This window comes from Alligator mississippiensis, chromosome 15 (assembly GCF_030867095.1).
Source record: "Alligator mississippiensis isolate rAllMis1 chromosome 15, rAllMis1, whole genome shotgun sequence".
In the NCBI taxonomy this organism is placed as follows: domain Eukaryota; kingdom Metazoa; phylum Chordata; order Crocodylia; family Alligatoridae; genus Alligator; species Alligator mississippiensis.
In genome coordinates this window covers 4,216,612-4,234,027 of record NC_081838.1, presented here as the reverse complement: position 1 = coordinate 4,234,027, position 17,416 = coordinate 4,216,612, and the positions used below count along the sequence as shown (strand labels likewise).

General features: G+C 61.3%; 2 protein-coding genes across 4 annotated transcripts; one reads left to right on the top strand and one right to left on the bottom strand.

The window, feature by feature from the left end:
• Positions 1-1,755: 1,755 nt before the first annotated feature.
• Positions 1,756-5,527, bottom strand: LGALS12 (galectin 12). 3 transcript variants are annotated; one of them, XM_059718509.1, is made up of 9 exons: positions 5,001-5,520; positions 4,782-4,867; positions 4,091-4,301; positions 3,883-4,002; positions 3,606-3,644; positions 3,305-3,331; positions 2,911-2,999; positions 2,253-2,408; positions 1,756-2,123 (listed from the first exon to the last, which is right to left on the bottom strand). In XM_059718509.1, exons 1-9 carry the CDS (start codon positions 5,052-5,054, stop codon positions 1,889-1,891), a joined length of 1,017 nt encoding a protein of 338 aa, XP_059574492.1. In that variant the 5' UTR covers positions 5,055-5,520; the 3' UTR covers positions 1,756-1,888. The 3 variants fall into 3 exon arrangements, with proteins under 3 accessions (XP_059574492.1, XP_059574494.1, XP_059574493.1); XM_059718510.1 differs by having other exon boundaries at positions 1,892-2,123; positions 2,258-2,408; positions 5,001-5,519; XM_059718511.1 differs by lacking the exon at positions 3,883-4,002 and having other exon boundaries at positions 5,001-5,527.
• Positions 5,528-7,254: 1,727 nt separating this feature from the next.
• LOC102572890 (solute carrier family 22 member 6-A) lies at positions 7,255-15,766 on the top strand. The gene is made up of 10 exons (XM_019496988.2): positions 7,255-8,526; positions 9,476-9,579; positions 9,825-9,979; positions 10,620-10,788; positions 11,082-11,205; positions 12,088-12,203; positions 12,740-12,954; positions 13,593-13,701; positions 13,842-14,045; positions 14,242-15,766. Exons 1-10 carry the CDS (start codon positions 8,161-8,163, stop codon positions 14,327-14,329), a joined length of 1,650 nt encoding a protein of 549 aa, XP_019352533.1. The 5' UTR covers positions 7,255-8,160; the 3' UTR covers positions 14,330-15,766.
• Positions 15,767-17,416: the final 1,650 nt, after the last annotated feature.

The following is a 17,416-nucleotide window of genomic DNA, read 5'->3' as shown; positions in this document are numbered from 1 at the left end:
TAAAGGGTGCCCAGTGGGGGATGCTGGGTAAGAAGCTGCAGCTGGGTTCAGGGGTGGCTGCTCATGGGGATAGAAGTCAGGCATCGGGCTCCCAGGCCCCCCAGCCCCTCTCCCTTCCCAGAGCTGGGCAGAGGACCCAGGTGTCCCAGTTTCCCTCCCACCTTCCCGGCCCCATTCCCCTCCTGCAGCAAGAGGGAACGCAGGCATTTGGGCTCCCCTCCCCACCCATCTCACCCCTGCACATCCCGCCCCCAGCCATGTCCCGGGAGCAGATGGAGTCGGTGGTGAAGACAGTGGAGACCCTCCTGGCTGAGGCCGAGCAGCTGCGAGGCCGGTGCCGGCGGCAGAGCGAGGAGCTGGGCCTGGCCGTGGCCGAGCTGCAGCGGGAGAACCGAGAGCTGGCCCGCAAGTACGCCCAGGCCGAGGCCGAAATGGAGGAGATGCGCAAGGCGCTGGCCGAGCTCATAGACATCAAGATGGCCTTTGAGGCCCGGGAGCGCCAAGTCCGGAAGCTCAGCAAGCAGCTGTGAGACCTGCCGGGTGCGGGGCTAGAACCTGCAACCTGCCAGGCAGGGGACTAGAACCCCTGACTAGTGGGCCATGAGGCTGCCCAGAGGTGGGATTAGACACCCCCCCACCTGACCTGCCAGGTGTGGGATTAGAGCCCCTGACTAGGCGGGTGTTAGTCTGCACAGGGGTGAGATTTGAACCCTTGACCAGCTGGGTGCGGGAGTAGAACCCCTAACCTGCTGGGTGTGAGAGTAGACTCCTTGACCCACCGGATGTGGGATTAGAAACCCTGAAGAGCCAGGTGCGCAGCGGCCCAAGGCGGGATTTAAACCCCTCAACTCGCCAGTCATGGGATTAGAACCCCTGACCTGCCAGCTATGGGATCAGAGCTCCCGCCAGGCTAGGTGTGAGATTAGACCCCTTGATTTGATGGGTGTGGGATTAGACCCCCTCACTAGCCCTGTGTTAGGCTAGGCAAGGGTGGGATTTGAACCCTTGACCTGCTGGGTGTGAGATTAAACCCCTGCACGCACGAGATGTGGGATTAGACCCCAGGACTAGCAGGATGCAGTGGCCCAGGGTAGGATTTGAACCCCCAATGGGCTGGTTGCAGGATTAGAACCCCTGATTTGGCTGCTGCCATGCTGGGAGTGGGATTAGACTCCTCCCACCCCTGACTCCCAGGGTGTGAGGCTGTACCAGGGCTGGGTCTAGACCCTCTCCCCACCCCCCAACCAGCCAGAAGTGGGATTACAACCCCCACCCTGCTGGATGTGAGGCTGGCTGGGGCAGGACCTGAACCCCCACCCACCCAAGCTGAGAGCCAAAAATTAGGCTGCCTGGGGCGGGGTTTGAACCCCCAGTCAGCTGGGCTGCGTGGGCCCCATCAGCCTGGCAGGGCTGGAGGTGTGAAAGCCCAGATGCCTGGGTTCCCTCTAGTGCTGGGGAACAGCCACGGTCACTGCAATGGAAACCAGCCACAAAGACGCTCCCGTCCCGCTTGCACCTGATCAGCCAATAAAGAGCAGGAACCAGGGATGTGGCCACGCTCATGTGTGCGTGTGCGCACGTGTCCCAGATACCTGAGTGCTGCATGCGTGTGTGCATGGCCCAGCCCAGAGCTGGGCGTATCTGGGTGTGCGCGTGGCCGTTCCACCCTAGAGCTGAGCCCTGGCCTGAAGCCTGCACCGGGCGCATGTGGCTACGTGTCGCACCCCAGAGCAGAGCACACCTAGGAGCCGGGTGCATGATTCATCCCAGAGCTGGGTGTATCTGGCTACATGTGGCACCCCAGAGCTGGGCACACCTGGGGACATGCGTGTCTGTTCCACCCCACAGCTGGGTACATGGTTCACCCCACAGCTGGGAGCATCTGAGGTCATGTGCGTCTGTTCCACCCCAGAGCTGGGTGCAGCGGGGAGCTGGTGCGTCTGTCCCTTGCTGGCATGGTGGCGGGCACGGGCTCAGCAGAGGACGCGGTGCAGGCGCAGGTCGCCGGTGATGCCCAGCTGGGTGAGGCAGGGCCAGGCCAGGCCGGAGGCATGGAAGGGCCCCAGCGGGACCCCATTGAGCGCCAAGCAGAACTTGCCTGCCGCATCCACCACCAGCAGCAGCTGTGGGCAGAGGGACAGGTTGGGGTTGGGGGGGACGGCCCCCTTCCCCCACATACATGGAGCCCAGGGGTCCGGGACATGCACGGAGCCCCCCGCCCACACCCTGCAGCCAGTCGGTCCTGCCCTCACCTCACCTGGAAGAAGCGGCGGGCGTGGAAGGGGAAGCCGTCCAGCACCTCGTGGGCCTCCCCGGGGCCTTGGCACCACGTCAGGGCCCCAGTGCGGAAGCAGGCGGCCAGCACCAGGCCTGGCTCTGGGGGCGCTGCCCGCAGGCTGAGGCTGAAGCTGCAACCGGGGTGGGGGCAGGGTGAGAGGCAAAACCTCCTCCCGCCCTCACCACCACAACCCCGACCCCAGGTCCTCCAATAGCCTTCCCAGAATGCTCCACCCAGCCTACAAGGGAGCAGACAAGTTCTGCTAGGAAAGCCGGCCTGAGGCTGGAGGCTGTGCGACACCCACCCGATGCCCCCCCGCCCCAGTAGCCAGAGGGGGAGTGGATCACAGCCCCAGCAAGGTGCCCCCTGGGGGCTACACCGAGTATCACCCCCATTCAACACCCCCCCATAGCCATGGGCGGCATCCTAGCCCTTCCTCTCTACCCCCCCTGGCCGCAGGCAGGACTGCCCCACCTCACACCCCCTAGTGGCAGCAGATGGCACTGCAACACCCCCCTTCCCACCCCCTGGCAGCTCAGGGGAACCTGAGATGAAGCGGGGAGATCAGAGCCCCCCCAGAGCTGAGTGGCACCCTCTGGGGGCATGGGGGTAGGGGGCAAAGAGAGACTCACTGCTCTGGCTCCTCAGCCACCGTAGCCCAGACGATCACGGTGCTCCCGGGGGTCAGGCCGTGGGGCAGGGGGTGGGAGTAGGGCATGGCCTGCAGGGGGCAGATGGGATCCATGGCAGACCGGTGTAGCACCCAAGGGAGGGGGTAAGGGTGGGTGGGAGCCAGGGAGCAGGACACCTGGGTTTCCTCCCTGCCCTGGGAGGGGAAGGGTGATGAGGGGTTAAAGCAGAGGGAGTGGGGGCTGGAGCCAGGACTCCTGGGCTCTTTTTCTAGGTTTGGGAGGGGAGTGGGGGGCTGGGGAGTTAGAGGTGGGAGCCCGGACACCCTTCCCTCGCCCCCTCCCACCCACCCTGGGGCCCCCAGCCATTAGGAGAGCTGGGGGGGGGGTCACTCACCAGCTGGGTCTGGACTGGCAGCAGGGGCTGGAGGGAGAAGAGAGAGAACCGTGAGACCCGGGGGCTTTGGGGAGCCAGTGCCTGGACTCGCACGAGGGTCTCGCATGAATCCCTGTGGGGATTCGCACAAGGGTTTCATGAGGATTTGCACCAGCAAGGTGAGGCTCACTCCCGCACCCCAGCTGGTATCTGCTCTTCTTAATGGGGACACCTGGGTGCTCTCCAGCTCTGAGAGGGGAGTGGGGTCTAGTGGTTAAAGCAGGAGGACTGGGAGCCTGGACAGAGACAGGCCTGGACTCACCTGGGCAGTGGGGCAGGTGGCTTGACTGGCATCGAAGGGCTGCGAAGCGAGAGAGAGAAAGGGGGTAAGGGGCCAATTCACCAGCAGGTGCAAGGAGTAATGACTGATCGCTGCAGTGGAGCCTGGATGCCTGGGGTCTCTCCAGCTCTGGGCGCTGTGTGGGGCTGGGGGTTATGGACCCAAGGTTCCCCAGACAGCTGGGCTCTCCACCCTTGCTGGTGGCTGAGCATCATGGGATTGTGGAGGAGAAGGGGGGCAGCTCCTGGCCAGGTCTCACATTGGTGGGCAGGAAGGCGATGGCCTTGATCCACGCGTCCCCGAAGACCCCCAGAGTGTCGATCCGGGCCAGGGGCAGGCGGTAGCGGAAGCACAGCAGGGGCTGGGAGTTCAGGCTCACCTGGAGGGAGAGAGGGGAGCGGGAGCCGGGAGGCCAGGGTCCTCTCCAGCTCGGGGAGGGGAGCGGGGATGCCAGAGGGGTCCCTCACCTGCACATGGTCCTGCTGGAAGCGGAAGAGGAGCAGGACGGCGTCTCCGGGCCGCAGGGCAAGTCGAGGCAGCCGCACGGCTCCCCGCCAGCGCCCGGCCTCCCGCACCGCGCACACCAGCCGAGCTCGGGCCCCGAACCGGAGGCAGAGGCCGACGGCCACGTCCGGCCTGGGCCGCAGGCTGCAGCCGCACTGGAAGCTCACGTGGAACCTGCCGGGAGGCGCCCGGACACCTGGGTTTCCCTCCCCAAGCCCCCTCCGCTGGCCGCCAGCGTCCCACAGGCCTCCCTCCCCCTGCTCCAACCTGGGAACGTGGCTGCTGGAAAAGGTGGGGAATGGACGCCTGGACCCGCCACAGCTCTGGGAGGGGAGTGGGGGGACTGGGAGCCCCGATGCCTGGGGTCCCTCCAGCGTGGGCCTGGGGTGTCGGGGTCCGTGGTTCCCCAGACGGGCTCTCCACCCCTGGGGGTGGCTGAGCACCCTCTGCAGCTCTGCGACGGGAGCGGGGCCTGGGGGTCCTCCCCAGCTTTGCGGGGGGGCTGGGAGCTGGAGCAGCTGCCCAGACCAGCCCCAAGGCGCCAGGAACCGGGAGGGGGGACCCCGGAGCGCGGCGCAGGGCAGAGCGGCTCCCGGGATAACTCCTGCTTCCTGCCCCGGCCCCACCTGCCCCCGCCTTTAACCCCGTCCTTACCGCTTTGCTCCAGCGGCCACCGTGCCCTGCAGCAGCACCACGCGCCGGGCCAGGCCCCCGAAGATGGTCGTGAGGTAGGGCAGGACCTGGAGGGGCGGGGAGAGGCCTCATGGGGCTGGAGCCCCGGACGCCGGGGCTCTCTCCAGCTCGGGGACACCGCACCCGGCCTGCCTCCAGCGCTAGGAGGGACCGGGCGGGTGGGCGGGCGGACGGACTCACCGGGTACCAGACGGGCGGCTGCAGCACGAAGGCTTCGGAGCAGGGCGGCCCCATCCCGCCCCGCCGGGTCCCGGAGCAGCGCCGCGGCCGGGCGGAGCCTCCCGCCTCGGGGTCACGTGCGGGGCCGGGCGGGGAGGGGTGTGTCCCGGAGGCGTGTGTGTGTGTGGCTGACACACCTGGGGTGGGGGTGGGGGGGGTGAGACACCTGCGGCGTGTGCGTGCACCCCGGATGCCTGGGCTGCGCGTGTGTCCGGGACACCCGGGCTGTGCGCGCCGCGCGTGTCCGGGCTCTCGGGGGGTTCTCAGGTCGGGGAGGTGGGGGGCGCTCAGTTTCGGGCTCGGGGTCCTAAAGGCCTGGGAGTTGGCAGCCCTCGGGGCGGGGGCCTGGGGGCACTGGTCGGGACTGGGATCCAGGTCCCCGGCTTCCGCCTGGCTCGGGCTGTTGCAGGGCCGGGGCCGGGCCCGGTGCCCAGCGGAGAACGAGCCAAGTCCCCGGTCTCGGCTCCGCCACAAGCCCCCGCCCGCGCCCCGGGCGCTGAATGCCCCCCGCCCCCCCCCGGGCCAGGCCGGGGCGCCGCGCGCTGCACGGCCCCGCTCCGCACGGGACCTGGAGGAAACCCCGCGCCCAGGCCCCGCAGTCCCCGCACGAGGGCAGTGTTGGTCCACACACGTGCTGCGAGCGCCGCGCGCCTGGCCCGGTGCGGGGAAAGCGGTGGACTCGGGGTCCGGACAGCACCTGGCACCCTCCGAGCTGGGCCTGGGGGTCTGGACAGCGCCCAGCACCCCCTGATCCCAGCCTGGGGGGTTTAAACAGCGCCCAGCACCCCCTGATCCCAGCCTGGGGGGTTTAAACAGCACCCAGCACCCCCTGATCCCAGCCCTGCGGGGTCTGGACAGCGCCCAGCACCCCCTGATCCCAGCCTGGGGGTTTATACAGTACCCAGCACCCCCTGATCCCAGCCCTGCGGGGTCTGGACAGCGCCCAGCACCCCCTGATCCCAGCCTGGGGGTTCATACAGTACCCAGCACCCCCTGATCCCAGCCCTGAGGGGTCTGGACAGCGCCCAGCACCCCCTGATCCCAGCCTGGGGGTTCATACAGTACCCAGCACCCCCTGATCCCAGCCCTGAGGGGTCTGGACAGCGCCCAGCACCCCCTGATCCCAGCCCTGAGGGGTCTGGACAGCGCCCAGCACCCCCTGATCCCAGCTTGGGGGTTCATACAGTACCCAGCACCCCCTGATCCCAGCCCTGCGGGGTCTGGACAGCGCCCAGCACCCCCTGATCCCAGCCTGGGGGTTCATACAGCACCCAGAACTCCCTGATCCCAGCCTGGGGGTTCATACAGCACCCAGCACCCCCTGATCCCAGCCTGGGGGTCTAGACAGCACCCAGCACCCCCTGATCCTAGCCCTGTGGGGTCTGGACAGCGCCATCTGGCCTCTCTGAAAAGCCAGCTGCCCCGCTGACATCCGTCTGCCTTGCCCAGCCTCTGTGCCCCAGTGGGGCGGCCCTTGGCAGGTGGCTCGGATTCCGGAGCTCCTTAATTACCTGAGTAATGTTTCTCATTAAGTCCCGCGGGTCAGTTACAAGGGCTGAACCCTCCCCCCGCCCCCACCTGCCCTTGGACTCTGGTCCCAGGTCCTGCAGCCACGGAGGGGCCACGAGCCGTGAGAGCATCTGGGCCCTGGCACTCGGCTGGAGGAGTGGTCACAGTGCTGTACAAACTGCCCCCCCCCCCAAGATCAGGGGGCTCCAGGCACTGTGCGTACCCCCCAGGCCAACATCAGAGGGCTCTGGGCACTGTATGGACCCCCCCCCCCCAGGCTGAGCTCAGGGGGCCCCAGGCACTATAAAGACAGTTGGGGCCCCACTCTTATCACTAGGTGTCAGTCCTCCATCTCTTGCTCTCTAACCCTTTGCTTTATACCCAGGCTGACTGCATGTTTTCTCTGCTTCCCAGACCCCCAGCCTTCCTCCCCCGCCAGCCCAGACCAGCTCTGACCAGCCTCCAGGGTCCCTGTGATGGGGGCAAAGGTAGGGACATCTCCACCACCCTCCTTCACTCATCTGATCCAGGCTGATCCAATGCACTTTGCATCCAATGCACTCCCTTGCCCTTTCCTCTCCGTGCCTTCACATTCCTTCAGACCCCCCCCCCCTTCCTCTAACTTTCCTCCCCCAGTTAATCCCCGTCAAACAAGAGTAAAACTTTAACCCACCAAGCCGATTAAACCCTTATATAATCCCCCTCCTGGACCCCCATTCCACCCACAACAGGATTGGGGGGTGGGGAGACAGGGAAGCTGGAGAGACCAGGGCCAGCACTGGAGGCCTGGGACTAGCCAGGGGGACATGAGATTGGCCAGAACAGGGTGAAGTTGCCAAGACGGGCATTGAGCTCAGCAAGAGGGAAGGTTTGAAACCAGGGAGAAGAGAATGAAATTGGCCGGAAGGGGGTGAAATAGGGCAGGAGGGGGTGAAAGAGACCAGAAGAGGATTGAGATTAGGGCGGGGAGGGGGTTGAGATAGGGAACGAGTAAGTGGAATTGCCAAGGAGACTGAGACCAGCAAGGGGAGGGAGCTGACACTGGGGAGAAAGGGGTGATCTGGACCAGAGGTGGGTGAAATAGACCAGAAAGGGGTGAAATTAGCAAGCGGAGGCTTGAGATCAGGAAGGGGAGGGTTTGACATTGGCAGGAAGGGGGTGAAACAGACCAGGAGGAGGTCAATAGACCAGCAGAGAATTGAGGTAAGCCAGGTGAGGGTTTGCAACTGGCAAGAAGAGGGCGAAATTAGCAGCAGGGAAGTAGACCGGAGGACAAAAAACAACCCTGAAATTGCCGGCAGGGCTAAAAACAGCCAGGAAGGGGGTTGAAATTGCCAACGTCGGGGCATCTAAGGCTTGACCTCCCACTCAGCCACGGCTTTCCTCCACGGGGCATCCGGGAGCCAGCAGCCAGCCCTCTGTTTTCCAACCACAGGGGGACAAGGCCAAGATCCTCCTCTGTTCCCTGAAGCCGGAGCCCCCGCGGCAAAGCCAGAGAAGCCAGTTTGGAGCCGGGAGGGGGAAGGCTGGGCTCCTTTGGGGTTGTGTAACAAAATCCCAGTGGATCAGGAGTGAGATCTCTGGCGGGAAGAGGAATCTCTGCCGCTTGATCATGACGTTCGCTGAGTTTCTGCAGCAGGTTGGGGGCATGGGGCGCTTCCAGGTGATCCACACGGCTCTGCTCACCTTGCCCATCGTGCTCATGGCAAGTCACAACCTCCTCCAGAACTTCACGGCGGCCGTGCCCAGCCATCGCTGCCGGCTCTGGGCGGGCGGTAGTGACCTCAATGCCAGCCTGGACCTGGTGCCCCTGGACAGGAACGGGCAGCCAGAAAAATGCCGGCGGTATGTGGCTGCGCAGAGACATCTCCTGGACCCCAATGGCACAGAGGGCAATGGCACACGTGTGGACACAGAGACATGTGTGGATGGCTGGACCTATGACCAGAGCGTGTATGCTGCCACCATCGTCACTGAGGTGGGGCCGGGAGCGGGACGGGATGGATGGATGGATGGAGTGGGTAGCTGGACTTGGATGGAGGGATACATGGAAGGAGTGGTTGGGGATGGATGGATAGAGAGATAGGCAGCTAGAGGGGTAGTCGGGGATTCATGGATGGATGGATGAAAGGGACAGCTGGGGACGGGGTGGATGGTTGGAGTGGGTAGCTGGACATGGATGGATGGATGGAAGAGGTGGTTGGGGATAGATGGATGGATGGATAGAGAGAGACAGCTAGAGGGGTAGTTGGGGATGGCTGGCTGGCTGGCTGGGTAAAGGGAGCAGCTGGGGCTGGATGGATGGAGGGAAGGGATATTTGGGGGTGGACAGACAGAGGGGGCGGTTGGGGATACATAGAAAGAGGAATAAAGAGAGGGGATGGATGAATAGTCGGTGTCATAGGTGGTTAAATGGACATCTCTACCTGCACCCCCCCATGTGCCACCAGGCGTTTGTCTGTCCATCCATCCCCATGGTGCCCCGCTGTCCCTCCCCTCCCTCTGTCACATCCATGCCATCATCTCTTCACCAAACCATCTATCCAGGCAGCCTGTACACACCCCAATACCCCTCCATCCATCTAGTGATCCATCCCTCCACCCCATACAGGCTCCACCCATCCCCGTATACTCCCTGCTGCCCCTCTACCAATTTGTCTGTCCAGCCCCCCCAAAACATCCATCCATCCATTGACCACCCATCCAGCCAGCCCTGGAAGCCTCTCCCTCACCCCATCCCACCTCTACCTTGAAGCAGTACAGGGAGCCCCCAAACCAGGATCAGGCCCCGCAAGGGCCACAGTCACCCTAGGGGGCATGGCCCTCATGCAAGGGCAGGATCCTTGTGCAAGGGGCTGACATGTCAGGCTATGCCCCAGCCAATGTCCAGGCATCTTAGGGTCTCCCCTCCCCTGCCCCCTCTGCAGTGGGACCTGGTCTGCGACCTACGGAGTCTCCGGCAGATGGCCCAGTCGATCTACATGGCCGGGGTACTGGTGGGAGCCCTGGTGCTGGGGGGGCTCTCGGACAGGTAAGTCCCACCCCTCCTACCCCACCCATGGGCCACGATCTCAACCTGGGGGGCTGTCCAGCCCCCAGCAACCCCCAATCCCAGCCTGGGGGGTCTGTATACCCCCTGGTGCCCCCCCCAATTCCAGCTTGGGGGGTCTGTACAGTGCCTGGCACCCCCCGATCTTGGCCAGGGGGTGTGTGTCCATTGTCACAGGGCCCCGATCTCACCTCTGCCTGTAACTGATGCTGCCGCCCTGGCCCCAGGTTTGGGCGCAAGCCGCTGCTGGTGTGGTCCTTCCTGCAGATGGCCGTGATGGGCACCTGTGCCGCCTTCGCCCCCAACTTCATCTCCTACTGCGTCTTCCGCTTCCTCAGCGGCATGGCCCTGTCCGGCTTCGGGCTTGGCATTGCCTGCCTGGGTGAGTCTGGATAGCACCCAGTGCCCCCAGTTCCAGCCTGGGGGTCTTGTATAGTGCCCAGCACCCCTGATCCCAGCCTGGGGGGTCTGTGCAGTGCCCGGCACCCCTGATCTCCATCTGGGGGGTTTGTGCAGTACCTGGCACCTCCCAGTCCTAGCCTGGGGGGTCTGTACAGCACCCAGCACCCCTGGTCCCCACTCGGGGGATCTGTACAGAGCCTAGTGACCCCCACTCCCAGCCTGGAGGGTCTTGGCAGGACCCAGTGACCCCCAGTTCCAGCCTCTAGAGTCTGGACAGTGCCTGGTGCTCCCCGGTCTTGGTCTGGGGGCTCTGGACAGCGCCCAGTACCCCTGATCCCAGCCTGGGCATCTGTTCAGCACCCAGTGCCCCCCACAGTTCTGGCCTGGGGGCTCTGTACAGCACCTGGTGCTCCCTGGGACTGGGGCATTCTCCCAGTGGGACCCAAATCTGGAGCTGGTTTGAACTGGGATAGGAGCATTCTTTCAGTGGGGACCCAGATCTTGAACTCATTTGAATTGGGACTGGAGCAGATTCCAGGGGGGGGCCCAGACCCGACAGGCTGGACCTGGGGCCGGGAGAAGGGCACGGTGACACTGACAGGGGTCCTGTTGCCTCCCAGTCGTGGAGTGGATCCCTACCCAGTACCGCACCATCACCATAGCCATCACCGGCTTCGTCTACACCCTGGGACAGATCCTGCTGGCCGGGATTGCCTATGGGATAAGTGACTGGCGCTGGCTCCAGTTTGCCGTCTCCGCCCCCTTCTTCCTCTTCCTCTGCTACTCCTGGTAGGATGCCTGCTTCTCTCCCCTGTCCTGGGAGGGGAGCGGGGGCTGAGGGTTGGAGCAGGGGGCTGGGAGCCCGGATGCCTGGGTTCTTTGGGTGGGGGGGTGCGAGCAGTGGGGCTGGGAGCCCCGACACCAGGGTTCTCTCCCCAGCTGTGCCACTGCCCTCTCAGAGGTAGCCCTCTGCCCTGCCCTGCCTCCATTTCCTCACCTCCCATGACAGACCCCCAGGGTCTCCCCCAAGCCCAGCCCCTGGGGAGAGAACCCAGGCGACCCCGGTCTCTGCCCCCACCCAGGTGGTTTGCCGAGTCGGCCCGCTGGCTGTTGCTGACCAGCAAGGCCGAGAGGGCCATGGGGGTCCTGCGCCACGTGGCCAGAGTCAACGGGAAGCGGGAAGAAGGGGAGAAGATCACGGTGGAGGTACAGAGCCTGGCCCTGGGCTGCCGTAATGCTGCTAAGAATGGGCACTTCATAATAGGGTCCCCCGGGCTCTGATAGGGGGCTACTGTAATGTTGCTTGTAACCAGCATCTCATAAAAGGGCCCCTGGACTTTGCTTGAGCTTACCATAATGCTTCTAATAACAGGTATCTTATAATAGGCCCCTCTGGGCTGTAATGGGGGCTGCCATAATTCTGCTAATAGTGTGCATCTCATAATAGGGCCCCTTGGGTTCCAATAGGGGCTAATGTAATGCTGCAAATAGTGTGCCTCTGGTAACTGAGGCCCCCTGGTCTCAGCTGGGGCTACCATAGTATTACTAATAGCATGCATCTCATAACCAAGCCCCCCTGGTCTCAGCTAGACACTACCGCAATACTGCAAATAACTGGCATCTCATTATTGGTACAAGAAAAATAATTTAGATGCTACCTTAATGCTACTAATACTGTCTCCCTGAAATGGGGGGAGGTTGTGGGGAGGCTGTGGGCACTATTGTAATACAGCTAATAAAGCAAAACCGCCAATGGGGTCCTGATCTTGGCAGGAGGGCACAGCCACATACCTCTAGATATTACCATATTTCTACTAGTAAAGTTGCACTATATGTTGAAGCTCTGATTTTCCTGCTGGGGGGGAATCTGATCAGGTGCTACTGTAGTACTTCTAGTAGTGCTCAGCCCAAAAAGGGGCCTTTATGTTTTGCCTAGAGATGTCTCCCTTACCTGACATTCAAAGTATTTGGGATCATAGCACATCTGAGTCCTTCGGCCATCGCTGAGTCTTCACAACAGGGTGGGAGCGGAGGTGGGGAGGGCCAGATGCCTCTGGATTAACCCTTCTCTTCCCTTGGGGGTGCCAGATCCTGAAATCCAACATGGAGAAGGAGTTGTCCACAGTCAAGTCCTCCTACACCATCTCTGACCTGGTGCGGACACCAGCTGTGCGCCGCATCTTCTGCTGCCTCTCCATCGTGTGGTAAGACCTACTTAATGCCCAAAACCACCACCAAAACCAAGAGACCTCCCTCCCTGTCCAGGCTCTGACCCCTGGTCCATCTATAGAAGCCAACCCTGGGCCTTTTAGCCCAGCAGCAATGACGTAGAGCACCCAGTGCACTGTGGGAAGCAGATACCGTATCTTCTCACATATCACGCACCCCCACATAGAATCATAGATAAGTTGGGCTACAAGGGACTTCTGTGGGTCATCTAACACACCTAAGGCACTGGACTAGATCCCATGAGATTTCTTCCAGTCCAACTTTCCATTGTTCTTACATCCCTTGTTGGCATAAATCATAGGATCGTAGAGAAGTGGGGCTGGAAGGGCGCTCCAGAGGTCATTTCTAGTCCAAACCCCTGCCTGAAGCAGGATCAGCCTTGTCCAAATCATCCCAGACAATCCATTGTCCCACCTCTTAGTAAATGGGGTGTGCTGGACTCCCTAAGGCCCTGTCCAGCCCGCTACTCTTGGAGATTCCCCATCTTGGTCATCTCCTCCCTCTGCTTTAGGTTCTCTACTAGCTTCTCCTACTATGGGCTGGCCATGGACCTGCAGAACTTTGGGGTCAGCATCTACCTGATCCAGGTCATCTTTGGGGCCGTGGACTTCCCGGCCAAAGTGGTGGCGACCATCTCCATGAGCTACATCGGGCGCCGGGTGACGGTCTCGGCCTGCCTCATCCTGGCCGGGCTCGTCATCATCGCCAACATCTTTGTGTCCAGAGGTGGGTCCAGAGCACCTCCCATGACAGAGATGGGAGTGCTGGAGAATGGAGGGGATGTGGGGGCAGGACTAGGTAGAGTCCTAGAATAGGACTTACTCAGCCTCATGGACAATTCAGCACCCAGGCATTCATCCCTCTATACACCCGTCCATCACCACCCACCCACCCACCTACACAACCACCCATCCATGCCCACCAAATCCACACCACAACCTAGCCATCATCCCCACACTTACCTACCCAACAACCTACCTACCCAACCATTCATCTCCATACCCAACCACCTCTCTGTTCATCCACCCACCCAGACCCCTCATCCATCCATTGACCCACCCACTCTCCCCAGATCAGATCCTCCTAGCCATCCATCCATCGATCCATCCCTATACACATACATCCATCTGTCTCCATATACATCTGTCCATCCCTCTGTCTATTCATCCCTATAAACATCCATCCAGCCATCCATCTCCATACATATCCATCCATCCTGCAGGGCAAGTACGATAAAGGGGGTGAGGGATGGGGATCTTGGGAGCTCAGGAAGGATGGTGACAAGGGTTGGGGGGCCAAGGAGGGACCTCACAGCATCCAGGGCAGCCTTAGGCCCTTGGTTCTTCTCTGTTGCCATCCCCCAGACCTACAGACAGTGCGCACAGCATTGGCCGTCATTGGCAAGGGCTGCCTCTCAGCTGCTTTCAACTGCGTGTTCCTGTTCACCACCGAGCTCTACCCCACCCCGATCAGGTAAGAGCATGGCACCCCCCTGATGCTGATGGTGTACAGAGTCTCCCATCCAGACTCTGACCCATTCCCACCCTTCTTGGCTTCCAAGGGATGGCAATAACCCTCTCCTGTCCCTCTTGCTCACATCTCTGTGAACCTAGGCAGACCGGGCTGGGCTTCGGCAGCACCATGGCCCGAGTAGGTGGCATTGTGGCCCCACTTATGACTATGACAGATGAGTACTTCCCCTGGCTGCCCCCAGTGGCCTATGGGGCAGCCCCCGTGGCCTCTGGCCTCATCGCCATGTTCCTCCCAGAGACCCTCAATGTCCCGCTGCCAGACACCATTGAGGAGGTGGAGAACAGGTTGGTCTGGGGCTTGGGGATAGGGGTCACCAATGTGGTGCCCCAATACATTGGATGGATGGCTGGATGGATGGCTGGATGGATGGGGTGTATGGACAGACAGGCAGACCGAGAGAGAAAGAGGGAGGTGTATGGGGATGCAGAGTGGGGCAAACTCCTTTTTCATGTCCCCCTACTGCTGTGTCCCCCCCAAAAGGTCCAGAAAGAAGACAACAATGAAGGAAACCAAGGAGATGATCCCATTGCAGAACCAGGACAAAGTGCTATTCAAAGAGACTTGCTGAGGGCTCCGGCAACCCAGTGCCTTCCTGATCCACCAGCGGTGGGTGGGTTCAAGTGACCTCTTCCCTGAGGTGGCTGCACACCCATTTCACACTTGCCCCTCCAGCCCCTGAGCTAAGAACCTCCCCGGCTGGGGTTATTTTTTTTTTGGCATGCACCCAGTGGCCTTGTGATGATTGTAATGATGATTACGACTCTTCTGTTTCCCACGCAAGGCCTGGGGCAGGGGAAAGGGACCTCTTCAGCCAAGCTCTCAGGAGTGCGCAGACCCCAAAGACGCGTGCAACCCCCCAGCCTGACTATTTTTGCAGCCCTCCAGGGGTATCAGATAACCACACTGCTGTTCTTTAGCGGATGCTGTCCCATTCCTTGGGCGTTGTACCTCCTGCTGCCATGGGGGGTGGGGGGCAGTGAGGGGGGCAGCCTCCTATCAGTGCAGTACACCCCAATGGCCACCAGGGCAACCACTCATGAGCTGCAATATCCCTTGTCACCAACCCAGCCAAAAACACAGGAGGGATGAATTTGACTCTCACAGTTGCGGTCTGGCCTTACCCACCCCCAGATGCAGCCAGTTGGGTGTGGGGGGGGGCGCAGCTGGGACAGCAATAAACAGTCCTGGTTGCAAATGGAAGTGCGTTGGGGTGTTTTGTAACAGCTGCAGGGGTAGGGGGGAAAGCCGCTCTGCCCCACTCTCCATCCCCATACACCTCTCTCTCTCATACGCTCTCTCTCTCTTTTTCTCTCTCTCTCTATTGGTCTACCTCTCTGTCCTTACACCCCATCCATCCATCCCCAGACACCTTCTCTATTTAACTATTCATCCATCCCCAACCAACTTATCCATCCATCCATCCATCCATCCATCCATCCATCCATCCATCCATCCATCCATCCATCCAAGACAATGCAGTGTGTGTGTGTGTGATCTACAGCCTACAAGAGGCCAATACCCTATGCCTAGAGTTTTAGGATCAAAGGAAAGTTGGGCTGGAAGGGATCTTATGGTCACATCTAGTCCAGTCCCCTGCTCAAGGCAGGATGAAGGATCATCCCTGACTAAACCCTCCCAGCCAAATATCCGTCCAACCTGCTCTTGCAGATCTCCAGGGACCACATCTCTGGGCAGCCTGTTCCAATGCTTGACCACCCTCAGAGTCAGAAAGTTCCTCCTCCTCTCCAGCCTCCATTTCCCCTGCTGCAGATGAAGGCTTTTGCTCCTAGTCCTGCTTTTTACAGCCACAGATAAAAGCCTGTCTCTGCCCTCTCTGTCATCACCCTTCAGGGATCTGAAGGCTGTGAGCAAATCCCCCCTCAGTCTTCTCTTCTCCACACACAACCACAATACAGCAGTGGCATCCCCAGCTCCTGATTTATGACTGTCTTCTGCAAAGCAATTAAGTCATTAATGAATTAGTCCATAATGAGACTGATCAGCATCAAGCCTCCCTGGCTGCTTATTTGCCTTGGATATTACGTTTGGGCTTTGTCTGTCACTGAAATGCAGCCACCTCTGGGGTAGAACTCAGCAGCTACAGATGATACACGTGTGCCACTAAATTACAAACACAAATGACCATACAACATGCATCTCCCCACCCCTCCTCCCCCACAACAAAATCCACCTTTCCAAAATTGGGATACATATATTAAGCCAGTGTAGCACATTGGAGTTCCTGGGATGGCTGTGATGCTTCCTGGTGGCGCCCTGACTGTGTCTTGCTCTATGCCTAGGATGCCCTCCCTTCTCGCCTGCCACACCTTGATGGAATAATAATAATAGGGAGGCTGCCTACAGGCCTTCACGTGGCCCCAGTCCAATTGGACCCCCACTTGGGTTCCTTGGCACCCTACTGTTCTCTACTGCTCCCAGGCCCCTTGCCAGGACTCTTAGGTGGACTGTGCCCTGCAGGGTACCTAAAGCCTTAGGGGCTAATTGCATGGCTTCCTTACACCTTACAATCCTTCCTTACACCACGCCCCAAGCCTTGTGGGTGTTATTGTAATGTTGTTCTCTAGTTAGGGATTTGGCCTCCTCGGCCTCCACCCCTTTACTCTAGCTAGGCTTTCTAGCTGAGGCCCATTGTATCAGACCTGGGTTTGAGGCATCAGCTCTGGTTTGGTCCTTTCAGGTACCGGGCCCCCAGTTCCTGTCTGTTGGGTCCCTGGCCCCTGTCTGGTTGCGCCCCCCTTGGGCACTGGGCTCCTGGCCTCTGTCTGGTTGCGCTTCTCTTGAGCACCGAGCCCCTGGTCCCTGTCTGGTTGTGCCCCCCTCAAGCACCGGGCTCCCGGCCCCTGTCTGGTTGTGCCCCCCTGGAGCACCGGGCTCCTGGCCCCTGTCTGGTTGTGCCCCCCTGGAGCACCGGGCTCCTGGCCCCTGTCTGGTTGTGCCTCCCTCGAGCACCGGGCTCCTGGCCCCTGTCTGGTTGCGCTTCTCTTGAGCACTGAGCCCCTGGTCCCTGTCTGGTTGTGCCCCCCTCAAGCACCGGGCTCCTGGCCCCTGTCTGGTTGTGCCCCCCTCAAGCACCGGGCTCCTGGCCCCTGTCTGGTTGTGCCTCCCTCGAGCACCGGGCTCCTGGCCCCTGTCTGGTTGTGCCTCCCTCGAGCACCGGGCTCCTGGCCCCTGTCTGGTTGTGCCCCCCTGGAGCACCGGGCTCCTGGCCCCTGTCTGGTTGTGCCCCCCTGGAGCACCGGGCTCCTGGCCCCTGTCTGGTTGTGCCTCCCTCGAGCACCAGGCTCCTGGCCCCTGTCTGGTTGTGCCTCCCTCGAGCACCGGGCTCCTGGCCCCTGTCTGGTTGCGCTTCTCTTGAGCACCGAGCCCCTGGTCCCTGTCTGGTTGTGCCCCCCTCAAGCACCAGGCTCCTGGCCCCTGTCTGGTTGTCCCTCCCTCGAGCACCGGGCTCCTGGCCCCTGTCTAGCTCTGTGGCCTCACTCTGCCCACTTTGGGCTCAACAGTCATTCCAGCCTTGAGTCAGCCCTTGGCAGGGCTCAAGGTGATTGTGCGTCCCTTGGGCACTAATGGGACCTCCGTACCATATACCGTCCCTACAGTCCCAACCCAAACCACCAGCGTAACTACAACAGAAACA

Coding starts and splice junctions, on each gene's coding strand:
- LOC102572890 (XM_019496988.2), top strand. CDS start 8,161: ATGACGTTCGCTGAGTTTCTGCAGCAGGTTGGGGGCATGGGGCGCTTC. Junction 9,580..9,824: donor CTGGGGGGGCTCTCGGACAG/GTAAGTCCCACC, acceptor CCCTGGCCCCAG/GTTTGGGCGCAAGCCGCTGC. Junction 14,046..14,241: donor ATTGAGGAGGTGGAGAACAG/GTTGGTCTGGGG, acceptor CCCCCCCAAAAG/GTCCAGAAAGAAGACAACAA.
- LGALS12 (XM_059718509.1), bottom strand. CDS start 5,054: ATGGGGCCGCCCTGCTCCGAAGCCTTCGTGCTGCAGCCGCCCGTCTGG. Junction 4,302..4,781: donor GTGGCCGCTGGAGCAAAGCG/GTAAGGACGGGG, acceptor GCCTCCCGGCAG/GTTCCACGTGAGCTTCCAGT. Junction 2,409..2,910: donor GTGGCTGAGGAGCCAGAGCA/GTGAGTCTCTCT, acceptor CCCCGGTTGCAG/CTTCAGCCTCAGCCTGCGGG.